This window comes from Lissotriton vulgaris, chromosome 7 (assembly GCF_964263255.1).
Source record: "Lissotriton vulgaris chromosome 7, aLisVul1.2, whole genome shotgun sequence".
Taxonomy (NCBI): domain Eukaryota; kingdom Metazoa; phylum Chordata; class Amphibia; order Caudata; family Salamandridae; genus Lissotriton; species Lissotriton vulgaris.
Window position 1 is genome coordinate 1,716,474,197 of NC_141695.1, and position 22,609 is coordinate 1,716,496,805.

A 22,609-nucleotide genomic window follows, 5' to 3' on the forward strand; every position below is an offset into this window, starting at 1 on the left:
ACCGGGTTGATTCCCCATTGGTTTTCATGAGGCACATGATGCTGTGTTGGAACTCTGCACCTGGCCGCCCCCGTTCAGCTAGTGGTGTAAGTTTGGTGCTGCCTTGTGCCCCCCCCCCCCCCATTCCCCTTTGCTTACCTTAACCCCCGGGGCTGGCTTACCAAACTTATCTACTTACCTGTGAGTAGTACCACGTTGATTGCCCTCTTTCTCCATTGGATAAGATTGGCACCAGATCCCGAGTTTGACCTCTGCACCCATCAGCCCCAGCACCGCTGGTGGTGCAGTGAGGTCACTTACCTGAACCTTGCCTGGTAATGATTCTTCATCTAAAAGCACAATATTGTAACTCGTTTTCTTCCCTTTAAATTGCTGATTGTATTTCCTCCCATAGGATTACATTATATTGATTGAAAAATGCAGTGTCTACTTTTTACATTGAAAGGCAGTGATATTGCAAAACTCATGTTACTACAACAAAGTATCTTTGGTTCTGTGAAATAAACATATTAAAAGTAATATTTTTACAAAACATTGTTCTTGGATTTAGCCATTGAGTGTGAGTAATAATTTCTTGCCTGTGTGTGTACAACAAATGCTTAGCATTGCCCTCTGATAAGCCTGAATGCTCGCCCACGCTACCATAAAAGAAAGCATTACTATGCTTTCTACTTGAGCCTCTGTAAAGCCTCTGGGGATCCACTGGACTCTGTGCACACTATACCTTACTGTGGTATAGTATATAAAGAGCCAGCTTCCTGCAAGTCTCACATAGCCAGACACACTAAGGTTGAGGACAGCACTAGGAGAAAACATATAAGAAATTAGATGCCTATGGTTTGCCTTGATCATGCTAGCAAACCAAAGGTGGGATCGACTGCTCTTAATGATCTCCATCTAAGTGTTTGATGGTCTTGATGGACATTTCATGGGCTTGCCTGTTTCTCTCTTTCATCCGCAGGGATCCAGTTCTGGAAGGGCACCCATGCTCAATATGCTACTTGGTACAGTTACATTGCTTCTACTGCACACTTCAGGGTGCCAGGATCACCCCTTTCCCATGATGAGTATGATCAGTTCTTCCGTACAGTGGTGTCACATGGCCAGGCCAAGGTTTTCTGTGCGATCCGCTTGCAATCTGGTTGTGAAAGCTTGAGCATCCTGCGAATGGACAAGTATGAGAACCATGGTGTAGTTCCAGAAGGTAAGTTTTAACACCTAGCACTAGTGGGTATACATTGGTGTTTGAGGTTTCTGCCCAGTACTTGGTATTATTTCACTGTGTCAGATTAATGCCTAGTGTGCGTATTATTTCAGTGTGTCAGATTAATGCCTAGTGTGCGTATTATTTCAGTGTGTCAGTTTACTGCCCAGTGCTGTAGTGTTTGGGGTTATAGGAATCTGTGAGTTTATTATCCCATGCCGGACTATGTATCTAAGTGTGTGAAGCTACTACCCAGGGTCTGGCATGTGTCAAGCTAGCGTGTATACCTCCTCCCCAGTGCTGAGTTTCAAAACTGTCTTTGAAATGTCTGCATCGTGCCAAGCTATATTTCCCAACAACATGAAGTTATGACTGAATGTAAGTTTCAGAAGAGCTGGTGTATCTGTGTGTGTGTGTCGTGTGTGTGTGTGTACACTAGACAGTGTTAGCTGCCAGTATGTAGTTATGGTTCAGGTGCACATTTGTGATGTGCTGTACTTTTGAGCCCTGTGGAGGGTTGTGTATCATGTTTAGCATTTTCTTGGCATAGCCAGTGAAGGTGCAACATGAAATGTAAGGAAGGATGTGGAAGTTGGAAAAATATATTTTCTCCTTTTAGCTTCCACAGGAAACGTTGCTTACATCCCAAAGCGCTGAAGATATTTAGTCGAAACGTGGCACAAAAACGAAAACTTTCATCAGGAAGTGTGTGTTTCTTTGTTTGGTAAACAACTGCTCCTTAGGTTTTGAAATAAAAGTATTGTAAAATGTTGTTGAGGGGGATTTAAAGTTTTGCTGTTTGGGATTCGTGAATCCTTTTAGACCCCAGAAAAAAATAATTAAAAACCAGGAATCCTATTAAATAAGGAAGCCTGTTCTCCCATTGTCCCTAGATGGTACTCAGGGCTATAGTCAGGCTTTGCAGACAACCCCTGCTAAACTAGGTGGTTAGATGCAGAGACCGACCCCTAGCCCAACCCCAGCTATGCATAGTTAAAAGCCATGCGCAGCAAGAGTTGGGCCGCCTGTTACAGGTTAGACGCAGAGCCTCACCACAGCCCAGGCCAAAAGCAGGGTTTGGAAGTAATCATTAAAATAGCTATGACATTCACTGAAAGAGAACACTTTACAATGGCATTTGAATGTATGAACACATACAACACATGGCCATAACTCATGTTCTCAACCATGCTCAAAATATCAATTTGAGAAGCAAGAAAAATGTATATGGTCACTAATGCCGACTTTGTATAGCTTTGAGTATAGTCACTGTCCAATTTCAGGGTAAATATTCTGAGATTACTGGCCAGTGAGTGGGTTACAATATAAACAATGTCTCTAGAGCTGAGATTCAGGGGTGTAATGTACACCCCATGCAGCCCCTGTGGTGTAGGTGGGGCTCCAGTCTTCTCTACATGAAGATGGCCCCATTAGCATGTCTGCGTAGCATGTCACTTTATCCCCGTCAGTGGGGAGGACAGAACGGTTCCGTCCTCAGCCACGGTGGGTGTATCGGCTCAAAAAAAAAGGTCCGTTATTGGAGGAAAAACGTGCAGCGTCCATATTGCGTTGTGGGCCATTTCCTGTTGTGGGCACTAGGTCTACCCACACAAGTGAGGTACCATATTTATTGGGAGGCTTGGGGGGAATGCCGGCTGGAAGGAAGTTTGTGGCTCCCTGCAGATTCCAAAACTTGTCATCACAGAAATGTGAGGAGAATGTGTTTTTTAGTGAAAGTTTGAGGTTTGCAGTGGATTCTGGGTAATAAAATGTGGTGAGAGCCATGCAAATTAGCCCACTCTGGATAGCCCAAAGTGTCTAGTTTTCAAAAATGTATAGGTTGGCTATGTTTCCCAAGGTGCCAGCTAAGCTAGGGCCCAAAATCTAGGGGAACACAGAATAGTACAACAAGTGTTATTACCAGTTGTCCTGACACGGGGGAAGTGTCCCCTGTTTGGCTGGGTTCAGAAGCTCTTACTGATTACCTCACAGGCCCTGGTGTGAGAGCCCCCATCCTTGCCTCCATCCTCCAGCCAGCCGTACCCCGAAGGGCTCGGGCCTGGGGATGCTTTTCTTGTTTGGCCGGGTTCAGAAGCTCTTCCAGGAGCTCCAGCGGTCCCTTGGGTTGGAGTTATTCTGTCCTGGGCTCTGTCCTCGTGGCCGCCACTTGTCAAAGCTCCCAGTATGGAGTCCTGCAGTCCCGGTAAGGCTTCTCCTGTGGGGCCAAATCCAGGAGTTACAGCTGGGCCCTGGAGTGGGTGCTCCCACCCTAGGCTCCATCCTCTGGCCATCCGCCACTGCAAGGTCCTGGGATGGGGGCCCATCAGTCCCAGAGGGGTCTCCCCTGGGTGGCCAGGTCAGAAGCTTTGACCAGGGCTCCTCCGGGACCCAGGTCCAGTGCTCCTATCAAGGGCTGCCTCCTCCAGCCTGCCGCACCACCAAAGGCTTGGGACGGGGTTCATTCGGGCCCATGGAGGCTTCTCCTGCTTGGTTGGGTTCAGATGCTCTGATCAGGGCCATGGCGGGCCCTGGGGATGGAGTTACTGGCCCTTGTCTCTGTCCTCGGGCCCGACATGGGACAGTGAGCCCAATACGGGGTCCCGCGGGCCTTAGGAGGTCCAGGAGCTCCGAGCGGGCCCCCTTGAGCCCTGGAGGAGGGCCACTGCCACCCTTGGCTCTGCTGTCCAGCCTGCCACTCGGCATAGGACCTGGGACGTCCATCAGGCCCAGGTAAGCCTCCCCTGTGCAGCCAAGTCCAGAAGTGCTCACCGGGGCCCCGGGGTTGGCACTCTCCGTTCCCCAGTGTCCTGCACTGCCATGTACCTGAGCCGGGAGTCCAGCAGGCCCTTGGAGGCTTATCCTGTTTGGCCAAGTTCAAAAGCTCTGACTAGGGACCCAGTGGGCCCTGGGGTGGGGCCCAAGTCCTCCAGTCCCCCGACCGCCTGTCACAGGATCCCCCCTTGGTCCTGTCACGGAGTTACAGCTAGCCTAGCTTCCCACCTGTCTCGGCGGGGTGCAGACTGGCCACCTGTCTGCCCTGGGCAAGTCTCAAGGTGCCTGGCTGGCTTCTGCACGAATCTCTCTGTGGTGTCCCCCTTGTGTACCTTCTTGGGCGCCCACTTCTGCAGCCGGGGAGGGCCACACCTCTGCCAGACCTGCGGGTGCTTGCTTGCTCCCTCTGATTTTCACCTCCAATACAGGAAAAAGAGTGCGCTGCTGTGATCTCAGCCCCTGCAGCAGCCCAGGGGCCAGTGTCATCCCCGGCTCCCCCATGCTTCGGCGTCCGGCTACAACCTCAGATCAGACGTGGCAACCTGCTGAATTGAAGCCTATTACTAAGCGGAGGAAAAGAAACAAATCTGCATTCCCTCAGTAAAAGCGAGTTAAGACGCCCCTGCCAAATCCCCACCCGGCGGCAGACACGGTGAATGTGGCCTACAGAAGACTTCCTTCCCAGCGTCACTCAGGGCGCGCAAGTCATTCTGATCGAGGCTCACCCCGCAGATTGTGTTAGGCCAGTAGGGGCCCCCGGCATGCCGGGATCGTGCCTTCTCTGTGTTGGGTCGCTTGGGAATGCAGTCTAAAGCTGGTGGTAAACTCCATTTAATGGCAAATACGGGCACAAGAACGATAGCCAACAAGTACCCTAAGTGAAAGTTGAAAAGAACTTTGAAAAGAGAGTTCAAGGGGGTAAACGGATGGGGTCCTTGCAGTCCGCCTTGAGGATTCAACACAGTGGGAAAGTCAGTTGCCCGGTAAGGCATATCCACTCTGTGGGACCGGCGCCCGTGTGCACCCAGCCCCACAGGGTGCATTTCCTCCGCTGTGGTGTGCCGCGAACAGCTCTGGGTTGGCTGGGAAAACTTTGGGGTGACAGGTGACACTCTGCTCCAGTGGAGAGTGTTACAGCTCCCCTGGCTGCGGCTTCGCCGTGTCCGTCGGGCTGAGGGAGATTCGACCGCTTCCATGCACTCCTCTGGCAACTGCTCTGCCGCCACTTGGGGTGCGCCAGGGCGGGTAAGAGGGACAGGACCCCCTGCTACTGGCACAACTGGGACAGACTGTGCTCAGTGCGCCCCGACCATGTTGTGCTGCCAGGCGGGGAGGCCACTCTGGGCTCCAGGGGTCTACGGCAATGGACCAAGGAGTCTAACAAGTGCATGAGTCGGAGGGCCGAGTGAAACCCTGTGGTGCAATGAAGGTGAGGGCCGACACACACCAGCTGAGGTGGGATCCTGCCGCGAAGGCTGCGGCGGGCACACCTCCAGTCCATCTCACCTCCTCTTCTGGGAAGGTGGCGCATTAACGTGCATAATAGGACCCAAAAAATAGTGAACTATGCCTCGACAGGGTAAAGCCAGAAGAAACTGGTGGTGGTCCGTAGCAGTCCTGATGTGCAAATCGGTCGCCCGACCTGGGTATGCAGTGAAAGACTAATTGAACCATCTGGTTCCCTCCAAAGTTTCCCTCAGGATAGCTGACACTCTGAACCCCCAGTTTTATCTGCTCAAGCGAATGATTAGAGGTCTTGGGGCCAAAATGATCTCAACCTATTCTCAAACTTTAAATGTGTAAGAAGCCCAGCTCACTGGCGTGGAGCCGAGCATGGAATGCGTGTGCCTAGTGGGCCACTTGTGTTGAGCAGAACTGGTGCTGTGGGATGAACCAAACACCAGATTAAGGTGTCCCATGCTGACTCGTCAGACCCAAGAAAAGATGTTGGTTGATATAGATAGCAGGACGGTGACCATAGAAGTCAGAATCCACTAAGGGCTGGGCAACCGGTGAGCCTGTCAGGCTGGCTGACCAGATGGCCGCTGGCCGGCCAGTGGGGCTAACTCCACTATTTGTCCCCCAACCAGTGTTGTATAAGCCCCCTGTTCTTGGGGTTTAATATTCAAGGAAAATGGACTTCCCAGGCAGGCCCATAGGGAGAGGATGTGGTGTGGGCTGGGTATAAGTCTCCTTGGCTCCCTGGGCTCTAGGAAGGTGGAAGGCACCCACCCAAGGCTGCACTCTGAGCCCAGGGTATGGCTTTGACAGGCACTACCCAGGGCAGGGTGGCTGCAGACTAGGGAGGACTCTCGTGCTCCCCACCTCTGTTAGGGGTAAAGAGCAGAGACCTTCCTTGCATGAAGGCCCAGCCCCTGTGGCGCCGAGCTGGAACACAAGCCGGGAGAGCACCAAGAAGCCCTCAGCAAATGACTGGGCTCGGTCTCGAATGGCAGCAACTGTTAATGATATCTCTTACCACCCAGGAGGTATGGTCGGCAGGCCTGGGGCAAAGCTTACAGTTCTCCTAAGAACTAGCTGGCTTGGCAAAAGGGATGTGGCAAGCCTGGGAAGCCTTGTCCCCTCTTCTCCGGCACAGAGGCAGGCTGCAATCGTGCTCTCGGTTAGAGCTATGGCGGGGTCCGGGCTCCATGTCCTGGCCCTCCAAGCCGCCAAGCACACGGCAGGGGTGTAGGAAAGTAGGGCCTGCTTTTATGGTTACCCCCACTTTTTGCTTGGTGTCTGTGTGTTTTTGACTAGTCTGACTGGGAACCTGCTAATCAGGAACAAAGTCACTGTGATTTGTCCCTAAATTAACCATGGTAAGTACTTCTGTACAACCACAACTGGCGACTGGCGTACCCATGTAAGCCCCTAGTATATGGTTATAAGGTACCCAGGTCCGAGGTACCCTTGGGGTCTCCCATGGGCTTCAGCGTGTATTGTGCCACCCATGGAAGTCCAATTAAACTGTGACTACAGACCTGCCATTGCAACTTGTGTGAGTTAGCGCTTGCACCTCTCACGTCAGATATACGTTTCCTTATATCTTGGGGGTCACTTCACTTAAAAATTCTAAGTCGCCCCTGTGGCAAGCTTTAGATTTGTCATGGGACAAGACTCAAGCCTGAAACCACGCCACTCTTCGAACGTCTGGACACTTGGACTTTGCTGGACTTTACCTGAAACCGAGACTGCACCAAGGAAGACTCCTGCTGCTCCTGATCTCGCTGTTCTGCAAGCTTTCTTCATCGTCTGTGTCTGTGCTTCTTCCAGGATCTTCAACAGACCTGTGAGTATCAAGGACACCTGATGTAATCTCCCCTGGGATGAAGAAGTGACTACCCTGCACCTGCAGGCACCGCAACCAAGCTGACAGGTCTGCTGAGACTTCAAAAGGTACTGCAACTCCCTTCAGACCTGACCTGTCCTCCTTGCAATTTGGACGCCAGTATCCCTCGTCGTAACAACTGGGACTGAATTGCTGTGCACCGCGTCGACTTGCCGTTGTCAAGGCTTGTTGGCTCTGCACTCCAGAGATCTTCAGGCTACAAGAAACTCCAGCCTCCAGCATCTCTTCTTCCCAAGTACAGGCGTCTTCATCGTATCCTCTGTACTGTGGGCCTTCCTTCTTGGTGAGCTGCTCAAGGTCCTCTTGAGACTCCTGTGCCTTCAGCCTGTGAGTCCTCTTATCCTGATTCAGTGGACTCCCCTGCTTGCTTGGGCCTGCTCGACTCTCATGCTGTTGGTGAGACCCTTGGACCTTGCTGTTCCCAAAGTTGCTCCTTCTTTGTTCTCCATGCCTGTTGGGCTACCAAGGCTGGTTGATGCTCCCGCCGGACACAGACCCTCTGGCCACTAACATCTGACCTGTGACAGCTCGTGAACGGCTCCTGGTCTTTCTCAGTGTCGGCCGGACCTCACAGCTGCAGTGTCAGCGTCACAGTCCACACTTCTGCACCTTCTGACGTCAGTGGGCATTGCTCTTGCGTGCCTCCTGGTCACCTCTGAGTGGCCTAGACTCTGTCCTCTCTGCTTGCAGCTTCTCCTCTTCAAGAATCCGCCCTTGAATTCCACGGACTCTTGCACAGTTTTATTCATATTCGGTATATTCTTTGAAGTCCTCCATTGTTGTCTTCAGTGGTTTCCGACGTGACTTCCCACCTACGCACCCTTTTTACTTGGCGTAGGTATCTGGTTTCCTGGGGTATCCACGGGTGGGGTGGCTCTCCAGCCTGCTGTCTTCACAGGGTTTCTTCAGGGTCCACTGAGAAGGGTCCTTCTTCTTAAAAACTGCAACCGTGACATTCCTGTTTACTTCTGTTAGACATGCGGTTGTGTTTTCACTATGCACACATTCTTTGTGGGGTTCCTGGGTACTTGTCTTGGGTGGTTTCTTGTGTCCCCAGCTCCTCTGAGTCTCCTGGTCCAAGTCCCCACTTTGGTCGCAGTTCGCATTCCCATTTCTTAGTATATGATTTGGTTTTGCCCTGGAGACCTCTGTATTTTGTGCCACTTTCCTTATTGCAATTGAAGTATTATTGTGTGTTTGTGTTGATACCTCTGGGTAGAAAATATACCAATGTGTTAGAGAGTGTTGTGTAATAAATAGAAGTATTTTTCTATAAACACTGTGTGGTTCTTTTTCGTGTAACCTACACTACATTATTAAACTGGTAAAACAAGCGGCTTAACTCTTCTTCAAGTTATGCCTGAAGGCTGCTGTCTGCAGCTACCACTTTGAAAATTTTCTGTGGTTATCAAAGACCACTAAAATCACCATAAGGGTTGCCTGGATTAGTGAAAGGTGCATCATTTAAATAACTGTGCACCATATACTAAGCCAGCCTCCTACATTGGTGTGCAGCGGTTGGGATTTAAGCCTGCTCTGTTTTACCATTTAATCTAGGTGTGGTTAGATGAAAAACCATCACTAGCATAGGCACATACAAAATACTTTTTTTGATTAGTAAGTTCTACTGAACTTTTTGGTTTGCCATTTAAGGGTCTAGCAAAACCTTTTCTCCAATCTTTGGACATTTAGTTTCACTGAGGTAAGTAGGTACTACACCACACTACACCTAGTCGCCACGTCATTAGCTGAGGAATCCAGTGGGTCTTAAGTTCCAGGAACCTAGGACCTTGGGTGAATGCAGGAAGATAAAGACAGGTAGTAATCCTAACACAGAGCAACACTTAGAAATGCTCCTGCAGTATGACCTTCAGAATCCAGAGAGGACAAAAGAGCAGGAAACCTCTGGGTTTGGTGGGCCTCATGAAGAGGGGTCAGGCTCACCCCAATGACCCCACTTTTGAGCATGACCGGGAGGAGTCTGGTGACCCCCTCACTGGTGAACTCTAATCCCCCAGGGAATGGTACAGATGGTACAGAGGGAATCCCTAGAGGTAGGTCCGCCTTGATTCCTCCTGGGAGGGTGAAAAGGGCCAATTCCAATGCCTCTAACCATTCTACAGGGACTCCATCTCTGGACAGGGGGAAGACTTCGTTCAAAGGGAATACAACCTGCTCCAGTTTGAGAGAGCCAAGACAAGAAGGAGCAGTTGGCCCTTGATAAGAAAACCCTTGAGGTTCAGAGGGCTAAGAAAAATGTGGGACTAGGGTCCCATAGTGGCAGCACTAGCGAACCTAGGGTCAGGGAGAATTCCTTTGCCACTATCAACCTGAGCAGGATAGTCCCCCTTTACCAGGAGGGGGATCAGATCCATAAATAGATCAATGCTTTAGTAAGGGCCTGTAAAGGTCAGAAGGTCCCTCAAGGGCAATGGGCAGCTATCCTGTGGCTCTCCTTTCCTAACAAAGGTGGAGACAAACGTTTCACAGTCATGGAGGAAGGGGCACATAATTACTCAGTCCTGAAGAGTGCCCTCGTAGATGTGTACAGGGTTAAATTTAGGAACACACAGAAGGCACACACCCAAGACTGGGTTGATCTTGTAGATAGTGCTACTAAGGCTCTGGAAGGCTGGCTTCATGGAAGTAATGTACATGACTATGAGGGACTGTACAATTTATTGATGAGGGAGCACATCCTTAATAACTCTCAAAATCAGCAGCTGCTACAGTACCTTGTGGACTCTGATCCGACCTCTCCCCAAGAATTAGGAAAGAAGGCAGACCAATGGGTCCGCACCAGGATCAAGCAGAAACCTCATGATGATGGTGGTGCCGAAAAGAAGCTAAATTCTTCTAAGGCCCAAGAGAAGGGAGGGGAAAAAGGTAGACAGCAAATCTTGTTCAGGTCCCGAATGTCTTTCTCTGAGGGTGGTTCCCAAACCTCCTCTTCTTCTGGCATGAAACCTTGGTGTTATCTGTGTAAGGAAAAATGCCATAGGAAAAAATATGTCAATTGCTCTAAATCTGGCACCAAGGAAACAACTACCACTCCTCCTAAAGCAACTAATACACCAGTAAACGTAGTAGTAGTGCCCCCAAGGGATTAGTAGGGGTAACCTTGGGTTCTAAAGTGGGTTCGGCCCATAGCAAACACAAGGAGATGATGGACAGAGCGCTGAAACTGTTCAGATACTCACCCCCGGTCACAGATCTGGGTTGATTCCATCATTGTTCTTTAGCTCACATCGCCACCCTAGTTCAGACCTAGCCATATGCAAATCAGTCTTGACCCTGTTCCTCATTGGAACAGTCCAGCCTGAACTGTCAAGCCAGTTCATCCCTAGACTGGAGACGAGCATCCTGGGACCCGTTTCAAGGTGATGCCCCTCAATAGCCAGGCTAGCTTGAATCCAGTGGCAAAATGAGCAAGGGACCCACATTTGGGCATACCCTGCCAACTTAGGGCGAACAAAGCAAACACAAGGAGATGATGGATAGAGCACTGGATTCAAGCAAGCCTGGCTGATGAGGGGTGATGCTCCCATATGGCTGGGTCCAACGGGGGTGGTATGGTGAGCAAAACAGTAATGGATTAAACCCTGATCTAAGGGACTGTGGGTAAAGGTTTCCCTTGTTCAGCATTCCATCCATTAATTGTTCCTTTTGCTTTTGTCCCCTAACTGGGAAAGGTACGCCCAAACGTGGGTCAAGTGCTCAGTGCCCTATTGGATTCAATGTAGCCTGGCTAATGAGGGGTGATGCCCCAACCGATCCCAGGATGCTTGTTTCGAGTCCAGGGAAGACCTGGCTTGGCAGTTTGTGGTGGACTGTTCCCATGAGGTGACAAGCACGGCTTAATTTGAGTCAGAGCTTTCCGGTGCTGAACACCGGCACTTAATTGGTTTCTGGTGCTTGGCACCAGCACCTAATTGTCAACACCACACTTAGGGCAGTCTGCCACAAGGTGGCGCTGCTCATGTAATTTGGAGATGAGCAGTATAACAGTTGTTTAGGAAAACAATATACATTAAAAAAAAATTTCAATATCTGCCTCCTCAGCAATTCCTTTACCTTTGGGGACCTGGAATAATCTGAACTGTCGCATTTACATGCAAGAGAGATGGTTAGTAGTTGTTTTGGCAGTGATGGCGGGCGATGGGCGGTGAAAGCTGCAGTGGCCTCCCGGTTAGAGCTCTGGCACTTAATGTTTTACAAATTAAGCACTGGGAACAGGGAGAAGACTGATATGCATATGGCTGGGTCCAAACTGGGGTGGTGTGGTGAGCAAATGAACAATAGATTAAACCCAGATCTTTGTGACTGAGGGTGAATGTTTGCATTGTTCAGCATTCTGTCCAGCAATTGTTCCTTTTGCTTTTGTCGCCCTAAGTGGGTTCTGACCTAGTCAGAACACTCACTCAGGCTGTCTTTTTCTGTGACAGTGGTATTGAACTTGATACTTTACTTGTAAGTCTCACTAGCCTGGACAAGAACAGACAGAAGCCCCTGATTAATGGTATAGAAGCTGTGCCATACAGGGCCAGTGTCAATATGGTTACAGAGAAACTTTTATCTCCTGAACAGATCATACTTGGTCAAATGTACCAAGTGACCAATTCAAGCAATGTCCGGTCTGATCATTCCTTGGCAGTTGTGAATCTCAGCTGGGGAGTTCAGGACACATGCAGAGATAATGGAAATCTCGGCCAGTGGCTTTGCAGTTATCAGGGCCCAGGCCAAACAGTTAAGCACTGAGGGTACTGCTGAGGAGGCAAGGAATGTCAGTGGGTCCCATAGGATCTATTAGGAGGACAGGCTCCTATTTTCTGAGTGTAGAGACCACAAGGCTGGTGATACCAGGTGGTTGGTTACACCTCTGATTTTCAGGGTGTTTCTATTATCCCTTGCACATGACATCTCCTTGCAGGACATCTTGGGAAAAGCAAGATTTGGAATAGGCTTGACCCTCTCTTTCACTGAACTCACATGTCTGAAGATACCAAGGAGTTTTGTTGCTCCTGTGTCACTTGCCAAGCCAGTGACAAGGCCTCCATAATTCTACTTTCAGTGGTTGGGGTACCCTTTGAGAGGGTATGGATAGATATTCTAGGTCCCTTAAACCCTCCAACAGTATTTGTGCATAGTTACATACTAGTGATGGAACATGCCACTAGGTGTCCCGAAGCTATTCCACTTAGGACCACTACTTCTCCTGTGGTGGCTATGGACCTCCTGGGAGTCTTTTCCAGTGTTTGGTTTCCTAAGGAGGTCTTGTCAGACAGAGGTAATAACATCATGTCTAGCTACATCGCTGCTATGTGCAGAGAGTGTGGTGTTAACTATAAGTATACCGCACCCTACCATCCACAAGACAATGGGCTTGTTGAAAGGTTCAACAAGAACCTAAAAGGTATGATTATGGAATGCCCAGAAAAACTGAGAAGAAAATGGGATGTCTTACTACCTTGCCTTCTCTTTCCTTACAGAGAGGTTTCTCGGAAGGGGGTGGGCTACATCCCATTTGAACTTCTTTTTGGACATTCAGTTAGGGATCCATTATGTCTAGTTAAAGAAGTATGATAGCAACCTTTCAAATCTCCTAAACAAAAAATAGTGGACTATGTACTTGGCCTGTGTGCTCGTATGGCAGAGTACATGAAGAAGGCCAGTAAAAACCTTATGGCCAGCAAGGAGCTTCAGAAAGCTTGGCATTGCCAAAAGGATGTGCTGACTGTTTACCAGTCAGGACAAAAAGTTTGGGGTTTGAGCTTGTGGACCCAGCAGCTCTCCAAGACAAGTAGAGGTGTGCCCACACTATCCTGGAGAAAAAAGGTGAGGTCAACCCACTTGGTTGACCTGGGCACTCCAAGAATTCCCCACAGAGTACTTCATATGAACAGCCTAAATCCTTTTATTGACAGGGCTGACATGAGCTTGCTCATAGCCACTGATGAGGGACAGGAGGAAGAGAGTGACACTCTCCCTGATCTCTTCTCTCCAGACCCTCTTGATGGGTCAGTTAATGGAGTATCCTTGGCAGGCAGCTGATTGTAGACAGGTTCTAAATCAGTTTCCCAATCTCTTGTCTCTGATTCCCAGCCATACTACCTGGTGGCTGACATCCGACGTGGGACACAGCTGTGTGGTTCTTTTTCGTTTAACCTACATTACATGATTAAACTGGTAAAACAAGCTGCTTAACACTCCTTCAAGATAAGCCTGAAGGCTGCTCTCCACAGCTACCACTTTGAGAGCTTTCTGTGGTTATCAAAGACCAGTAAAATCATCATAATGGTTGCCTGGATTAGTGAAAGGTGCATCACTTAAATAAGTGTGCACCATATACTAAGCCAGCCTCCTACCAGGGTATGGGCCCTGCGGTCACAGACAGGGTGGCCTGTGCCAGGGGGCCAGACTCTGGTCAAACTAGCATGGTTGGGCCTATTTGCTGACTTTTGGCTGCTTGGTTGGAAACACTTGACTGTGACCCCAGCCAGGGCTCTCCAGACACTGAACGAACAGGATGGGCCAGTATCAGGGAGCCAGCAGGCCTTGGTAAGTGAACCCACCAGGGCCTTGGACCAGTGGTATTGTGAAAGGGATGCTACCCCTGCATCATTCCCTTCTGAACGGGGCCCTGGGGCCCCTACTGGGCCATAGGGTCAGTGCCCTGGGGCTCTGTCCTCTAACCTGCCACCTCACAAGGGGCCTGGAAAGAAGGTCCCGCGGGTTCGGGGAGGCTTCAACTACTTGGCTGGGTTCAGAAACACGGCCTGGGGTGGAAGCCCTCGTCCTGCGGCCAGCCGCATGTCCAAGCTCCTGGGATGGGGTCTCACTGGTACAGGAATGCCTCCCATGCATGGCTGGTTTTAGAAGCTCCGGCTGGACCCTGGGGCAGGTGCTCCCGCCCTGGGCTTTGTCCTTCACAGTCCTCAAAGTCCTAAAAGGTTTACTAGACCTACAGGTTGAGTAACTTGAATACACTTCATATCTTGTACCCAGTTTGGAAATACATAGTTTTCCTTGATTCCTATTTTTCACTTTGTATATTTTACCAAATGAATTGCTGTATACCTGGTACACAATGAAGAACCATTGCAAGGAGCAGCTCAGTTATTGGCTTTGGGTTCCTCAGGTTCTTGAAGAACCTACAAGCCCTATATATCTCACAACCAGAAGGATCCAGTGGACGTGATGGTATGTTGCTTTCGAATATAGGCCATAGTTAGAGGAAGTTACAGATGAAAACGTAGACACAAACGGCTGGGCGGGTGTTTCAACTCAATTTCATTATTTTTCTAGTTCAACTGTTATTTTCTATACGAAAACCTTGAAGGATCTCCAAAAAGGACCCCTAGCTTAATTCAGAATGTTTTGTTTCTTTTTCAGATATGTATAGCTTTCTGGGATCCACCATGGGTTACACACCCACACTAACCATTACCTGGAAGGAGTTTGAAAGCACCAACATTTGGAAAAATTGTTTATATCCCAGTCAAATACCAAAAGTGTGTTGAAAATGTTTGTTTTCTGATTCAGGTCTGCCTGTTCGTGAAAGCTGGAAAGATGGTGATTTTAGAACCGCAAACCCTTTGTTGAAGGCATTTGCAGGGAAAAAAACTGATTTCTTCTGTAGCGCTTGTTTCTCCAAAAACCCAAAATGCAGGTGTATTTTGGTTAACCCATTTGTACCTTTGGAATCCCCAGGAAGTAGGAAAAAAGGCTACACCTTATGTGGACAAAGTTATGGGAGACTAAGCATGAATGACCCCCAAATAGCCCAAAAAAGGCTTAGCGGGGGGTGTTTAGACCTAGCAATGAAAGGGTTAAAATAGCTGCAGGATGCAGCCTGCTCTGAGCGGACACCCTGCTGACCCAGGACGGAAAAGAAACAATATACCTTTTTTTTTCTTCAGTCTGACCGACCCTGCCAGGCACCTTTCAGGAGTGGAGGGGAGGCCCTGAGACAGTAGGTCCTCCACAAAGCACTGCTCATTTTGGAGGAAAGATGCAGCACAGAATTTACTGGAGTAGAGAAAAGGTTGCTTTCTTCCCCAGAGAAAAATTTGAGCGTCTTTTCATATTTTCATATTCTACAAATGCCTGCACACGATTCTTAAGCAGTCCGTTATATGAAATAATCTGTATTCATTTTAACATGGCCTTTGTGTCTTTTTTATTGTTATTAGTCAGGGGTCAATATGACTGCTGAAGAACACATTTTGAAGTGTTTCTTCTTACATTAACTGTTGAAAGTATGTACTGATAAGGGGACAAAAACATGTTTCCATTAAAGGATCTGAATGGAAACCATAAATTCCTTGTTTCCCTGGGTCATGCTTTGATTAACCTGCCGGCCAAATCTAAAGAGCAATATGCAATAGATATATTTTAAAGATAACTGACAAACATATACCAGTAAAAGCACAGCAGTGAAAAATGAAAGGGACCCGTTTTAATAAAATATTTGCAAGTGCTTCAGGTATTTCTTTTAAACCAAAGTAAATTCAACAAAGCAGATTGCCTCTGTGTTACATAAAAGGAGCCAGTGAATTTAAATAGCCTAATTAAATTGTAGGATTCTAAAACAGAGAGCTCAACCTCTCTCTTGTCAGATGTTTCTTTTTATTGGTCTTTACCCATTATAGACAGCACTGCAAATACCAGAATTCATTGTATCAACTGCTCACCTGAAAAGAAAAAGTGCAAGGTCATGGTGTAAGGGCGAATGAATCCTTTTTTGTACATAAACGGAGCATGGAAGCCTTTTCCTTCATTGTTTCCATAAAGTAAGTTTGTGTTTTCATACTGGTAGCTCCCATAGCAGGAATTGTAGGAAAGTACCCCGTTTGACCTTTTGCTCTGTATCTGGTGCAATTTTGACTGAAAGTATGCTGGGTTCCTGCTAACCAGGTCCCCAGCACCAGTGTTATTCCCCTAAACTGTATGATTGTTCCTCAATTTGCACCCCTTTAGGATCCTTTGTAAGTCCCTAGTGATTGGGACCTAGGACATTGGACCTAAAGAGGGTCCCAAAGGGCTGCATCACGAACTGTGCCCTTCTAAGGGACCCCTCGCCCAGCTCATGTAAACTGCCACTGTAGCCTGCGTGTCTTGGTGCAGAGAAAACAAAGTGTTGACATGGCACAAACCCTGTGTGCCATGCCAGCAAAACACTGCATGTGGTATAGGTAAGTTATCCCTACGACAGGCTTTACACCCCGAAGGCAGGGTGCACCATACCCATTTGTGGGCATATCTGCCTGAGTGGATGTGTCCCTGTGGTATCTTAATTCGCCCTCAGATATCATAACTATACAGGGAAGCCATAACTAGTACAGGGGCTGAACACTCATTATTACGAGTTCCACAGCTACATGATGGCTTCACTATACCCCAAGGTGTTTGGCACCAAACACCTCGTCTTAATAAACCCACATTGATGTCAGTGCTGTATTTATAAATAAATGCAATCAGAGACCACGTTAGAGGTGCCCCCTGAAAACCTACTGACTGCTATTTGTTGACTGGCTGGTCTCGACCAGCCAGCCACAACAGACAGGTTTCTGACCTCCTGAGTGTGAGAGCCTTTGTTCTTGGAGGACAGGAACAAAGCCTGCTCTGTGCAAAGGTGTTCACACCTCCTCAAAGAAAGATGGGCATTTCAGAACTTGGAGCTTTAAAAGCCCTGCAAACCTTTGTTATCCTTCCAGATAGCGGAGGTGCCCACCCCCTTCCCCCTGTCCTGCCCCCATTAATGGCAGCAAGACAGTAGGAACATATGTTCGATTAGGGGTGTGCTCACATTCAGCCAGCACCACCCCTAGAGGAAGGCCAGCTGATGTGGACCCCACTTTTCAGATTCCTCCATGGTGTTTTGGATGGAATTAGCCTTCTAGGGTCAGGGTTATTCCCACTTCCCACAGGAAGCGGTCATATAGAGGGCCCCATTGGCTACTGCATGTCACTCCACAGCACCCCTAAATTGACTTTTTAGGCAGCACCCCTGATTCAAAGAACTCAGATTTGATGGATCAACAGAAGAAGGATGAAGAAGAGTATCTCCCTGTTGAGAACTGCAGCAGAACTTTGGCATGAAACCCTACCGTCCTAAGCCCTTTCATGACAATCTCAACCAAGTGACTCATCCTGAAAGCTGGAATAACTGCAAAAGCCTTGGGTAGCCTTCCAGGACTTCAACAAAAACTGAAAGTCTCCCTTGAAGTAGAGAAACTACTCCCCTGCAGCCCATAGGCACCAACAAGCATAGCCCGGTCCACCACTGTGCAGCTCCCTGGCCCGACCGACGACACAGATGACCAGGAGAAGGTAGTCCTGCTCTGGAAGGTCAGATCTGTCTCCCCACCGAGTGTGTACACATCAAGACAAACCGGAGCCATATAGCACCAACCCCCAGGGTACAAGACACCATACACCAACAGTGAAAATTCAGTCCGGATTCTCACTGCACCAGGTTCAAGGAGCCATCAAGGTACTTCAGCATCACTGCAGATCACTTCGAGAGTTGCCCAGCTGCTTTGATTTTGCCCCTGCCAGCAGTTTGTCCTTGACCAAGAGGTGCATCTTTGTGGACCAGCCCAGCTGAGTCAACCACTCTGCACCCTGAACCCCCATTTAGGAGCCATCGGACTTACCCGCGAGTCCTTCTGTGCGGCGTCTTTTATTTATTTATTTATTTATTTTTTCTCGAATTATATAGCGCATTACCACCCGGGGTCTTTTCAGGTGCCCAACCCCCCCACTCTGGGCAGCTACCAGCCTCACCAGCACCCGGTTCTTGATAGAACCTTGGCGGTTCCTGAAGAGCTGCTGGTAGTACTTTGAACTTTGGCCACTGCTATTCTTATCCCAGAACGTGGGCCCCTTAAACCGACTGTACCTACCTATGCATCATTGACTATTCCTCCCATAGGACTGCATTTTGCATAAAAGTGCACAGGTTTGAACGTTTACTTAGCTGTGAATATTTTTATGGAAACTGTACTTACCTTGAATCGAAGTTTTTGTGTTTGAAATATATATAAAAAATGTGTTATTTGTCATTTTTGGTCTCTGATGTATTCTTTGAGTGTGTGCCTCATTTATTGACTCTCTGAGTACAACAAATGCTTAGCACTACCCTCTGATAAGCCTAACTACTCGCACACACTAATACAAAAGAGAGGGTAAGTAATATATACTTTAGCCTCTGTAAACCAAATGGGGACCCACTGGACTCTCTGCACGGTGTACTTCGTTTTAGTACACTTTATAGAGATCCAGCTACCTACAGGAATGTACATCAGCAGTGGCAATTTTAGTATTCTTAATTTTTGGAAAAAAATCCTTCCCTCTTGTAAAAGAATGAGGTCAGTGATACCAAAGCAGTGCAGATGGGTCGTCGGGGAAGGAGACCACACACATGACTTTATTGGGCAGGGGATGATAGTGGCAAGTGGCCGTAAGGGAATTATTACTGAAAGGAGAATCATGATATCGTGAGATATCCGAATGTAGTGAATCTGTATTGCTAGGTACAATTCCCAACACAGGGTCAGCTTCCCGCAAAGGGTCCCTTGCCCGTGTCTCAGAGACAAATCCTGCTATCTGTGCATAAACATTATCTGCTAGGGTCAAAGACAAAGTTTTCCCTAAGGTGTTACTCAGAGTGTCACATATGAGGTATGAAAATGTCACACATAAGCAGTCTTACAACTTGGTAGCCCTGTTTAATATAGTTAGATGTTAGCATGGTGTCCCCTGTATATGCAATAAACTAAAGGGAGGAGTTTTGTACGGACATATGATGTATGTTAATCCAAGCAGGTGCATTGGAAAGGTAAAAGCACATCCCACACTGAATATGAACCCCTTAACAAGTAAATAACATTTCTTACCAGGGCCATTGGAATTATGGAACTTCTAAAGATCAAATTATGTTCCAGGGTGGACTACATTATGCAACAAGAAAAGAAAAATTACGCAATGTAATGTGGCACATTTTGTGATAGAATTACTTCCGAATTTTGTCATTTTTTAACACGTTAAGACTGGCTAGGCAAAGGGTACTATTTATACTGGTTTAATACACAAATACAGTAAAAAAAAAGAACCCAAAAGGTAACCTTTTGCACAGGGCCTTACATTGCACGACAACACCGGTCACTGAGATTTTAGTAACTTTTAATACGTGTGAGTTTAAAGCAAATTTTTTGCCTAAAATCTGTAGCCTGTGCAGCAGATGATGAGTTGCTGCACATCCATAATAATGCCTACGGCTGTGCAGCTTCAGAATCACGTAATTACAGTGGCCCTATTTATCACCCAATACAGCAATTAACCCATGTTTCCCATGCCCGCGTGAGCCATCATATGTGTCTGCATTCTTTTTTCTATGCATTTTTAGGTCTCGCTGCATAGGAAGGAGACCTTTAGCAATCGATTCGCCTTTTCAGCCAAAAGCGTGCACGCTTTACATTGCCTTCAACGGCAACTCGTGCATGTTTGGCGATTCCCTTGCGAGAGCGAGCTTTGACAGATGGTTCCTGCTCGCTGCCGCAAGGAAACACGGCTCAGGCCCCCTCCTTTCTCCCTGGTGCCGGACGAGGCGCACGCGTGCTTTTTTATAGCATGTCACATAGATGTATCCCTGTGTACACTTACTCTGCAACACGTTTATGACGCGAGCACAGTTTTTCCGTATTATCACCTATGTCAACTTCTCAAACATGACGGGCCGTCTTTAATTTCTTAAGGCACTTGTTATAATAACGGCCATCTTTTTAACACAAATCATGATGCCCTCTGGTACAGTGCCTGCTGTCACCATCCTAGTGGCATTCACCCTGTCATACGTAGGTAGGCCTATTAGAGGAAAGGAAAATATTGTTGGTGGCGCACGTCAGCACCTGCCTCTCACAAGCATGTAAGTGCGTTTCAATTGTATAGGCCCGTAGTGTTCCATTTCTTTGTACCGTCACAGGGTGGAAAGTGAGTCTCTGGCTCACAACCTATCAAGTTTGCGCTGAGGGTCCTCTGACCATGAACACTGGTTTATGCGGAGCTAATCATTCAAATGCATTTCATAGATAAAAATTCAGGTGGGTCATAGTAGACGCATATATGTCTGTCACTCAGAGGCAGTGCACACATATCCAAAGGTGCAACGGAGTCACCTATAGATGCGGCACAAGCCGTCGACTGGGCAACATGCCCTCAAGCACTCTTGACGCCCCCATTTACTCTTCTGCATGTGTGAGTTCCCACTGTCTTCAACTGATTCCCCAACACCAGGACGCTGCATAAATTAAACAATTGCACGTTGTTAGCATATAAGATGCCATTGGAGCTGGGCTCCCCAGGGCCCCCTTCAACCCAGCTAACAGCCCAGAGATCACATTTTCTTTTGCCTTGCGTCACCACCGTCTCGCGCAACCTCGGCTGGTGATTTCAGGCGTTCAGCTGTAATTTCCTGGTAAAAATGTCAATTTGTTTCCGTTACTGAGGTAAGTGATACAAGTTGAATATTTTTCCACATCATTTTTTTAGCATGACTTGATTGTGTTTGGGCCATGCGCTCTGCTGAAGGTTAATGTCAGGTCACAGCCCATGCAAGACTAGGACAAATACGATAATTAGTTTGCACAATTACCCCCCCCCCCCTCCCTTTTAAAAAATAAAAAAAGAGGATGTTGCGTAACTGGTGGAGCTGTCAACGTTGAATTTGAAAAACGAGGTTCGAGTCCCAGCAGGGACGCTCAACAACCTGTGATTCTGGGCAAATCGCGTACTCTTCCCTTGGCTAACAAATAACAAGCATTGGCATAGCCAATAGGTCTCGCCTTTGGGACCCTATGAGTGTTTAACCATGCAACAGATCATGTTGTTGCACCAAGGATATTGTTCTGCATAACTAAACACTTATAAGGCCTGAAAGGTGAGACCTATTGGCTATGCCAATGCTTGTTCATATATGCGATGTTTAAAATGCCACTAGCCAGACTATCATTAGTGTCCCTAGAAGTGTAGTTTAAAGGGGCACACTTGAAGTCACAGATAAACTTCTGCTGCACCTGGGAACTGAGAATAAGGCACTAAACGGAAAGGGGAACTACGAGTCTCATAGAATAGAAGCTCAGCAAATTTATGGTAGATTAACTCACTCTGCCAAAATGGAAATAACCTGCTAAATCTTCACCTTTTGGAGGCTTGATTTATTTTGCATCTGTACATCCCTTACAAACGTACTCCTCTATTTAAGCATCAGTTAGGGGAATGTTCACTCACCCCTGAAAATAAGCTTTTGTTAATAAAAATAATATTAGAGTTAAAAAAATGAATATTACTCGATTTTTAGTGTGTGTGTACCTAGAGCATGCAGTGGCATAACGAAACTTGAGGGGGACCTCTTCAAAGAACATGGAGGGAGGCCCCCTTTACGCCGGACCCAGTCAGGAGTTCCCATGCCAGGGGCCCTCAGCCCTTGCACAGTGCCAGAGGGGAACCTCTGGAGCTCTGGTGTCTCCCACACTGCGGAAGCTGCAGGGGCTGTTGTCAACCCACTGAGAGCATGCTCATCCTACAAAGATAACTTTTTAGGTCTCAGCCTGATGAAAGCAGCACATGCACTGCTCTTGTCATACGAGGGCTTCTTGGAATCGATACTGTTCCAGAAGCTCGCTTTCTGCTCTGCCAGTGTTTTGCATTGGTGTGAGTCATTTTGCATCACTAATTATGCAAAACCAAGTGTTCTGATTGTCCAGGAGGGTTTTTAGCCCCTCCTGTTTATCACCCTGTCTCCTTTTGGCCCCGCCCACCTGGATTGCATCTTTTACTGGCCGTGGGAGACAGTGTCTCCTAATTAGCTGCTACGCACTTTTTTGTTATCATTCGGTTTTGGCAAAGGCCGGCGCGTGTTTATTTTTGCATCGCGTTTCACTTAAAGTGAAAGTGTGATGCAATTATAAACAAGCGTCTGCCTTTGCCAAAGCCGAGAGACTGTTCATTTCAGATTTCCATTACTATCGTGCTCTCTACGTTAAGCCCAGTTACTATTAATGGGACAGTGCTAATTTACATTGCTTCTTAAGTACTGATGCAATCTAGGCAATCTTATCAGGCACCTTTAGGTGTAATTGTCAGCCGTTTCGATGTATGCTGCTTTGAGACTGAAAATGCACTGTTCACTTTGTGCTCTAGAGTTAGCCCGACTTGTAAAATGCAGTAATGGAACAGAGCTGTCCTGCCCCGTATTCAAACCGGATCTGTTCACTTGATAA

General features: G+C 47.8%; 1 protein-coding gene across 2 annotated transcripts in view; it reads left to right on the forward strand.

The window, feature by feature from the left end:
- Positions 1-1,077: 1,077 nt before the first annotated feature.
- LOC147706393 (uncharacterized) overlaps positions 1,078-22,609 on the forward strand; it is a 44,444-nt gene continuing 22,912 nt past the window's right edge. The window contains exon 1 of one of the 2 annotated variants that reach the window (XM_086929076.1): positions 1,078-1,204. In XM_086929076.1, the coding sequence (XP_086785202.1) occupies positions 1,168-1,204 (37 nt within the window). In that variant the 5' untranslated portion in view covers positions 1,078-1,167. The remainder of the gene's footprint in view (positions 1,205-22,609) is intronic. The other variant, XM_086929077.1, reaches the window with a different exon arrangement.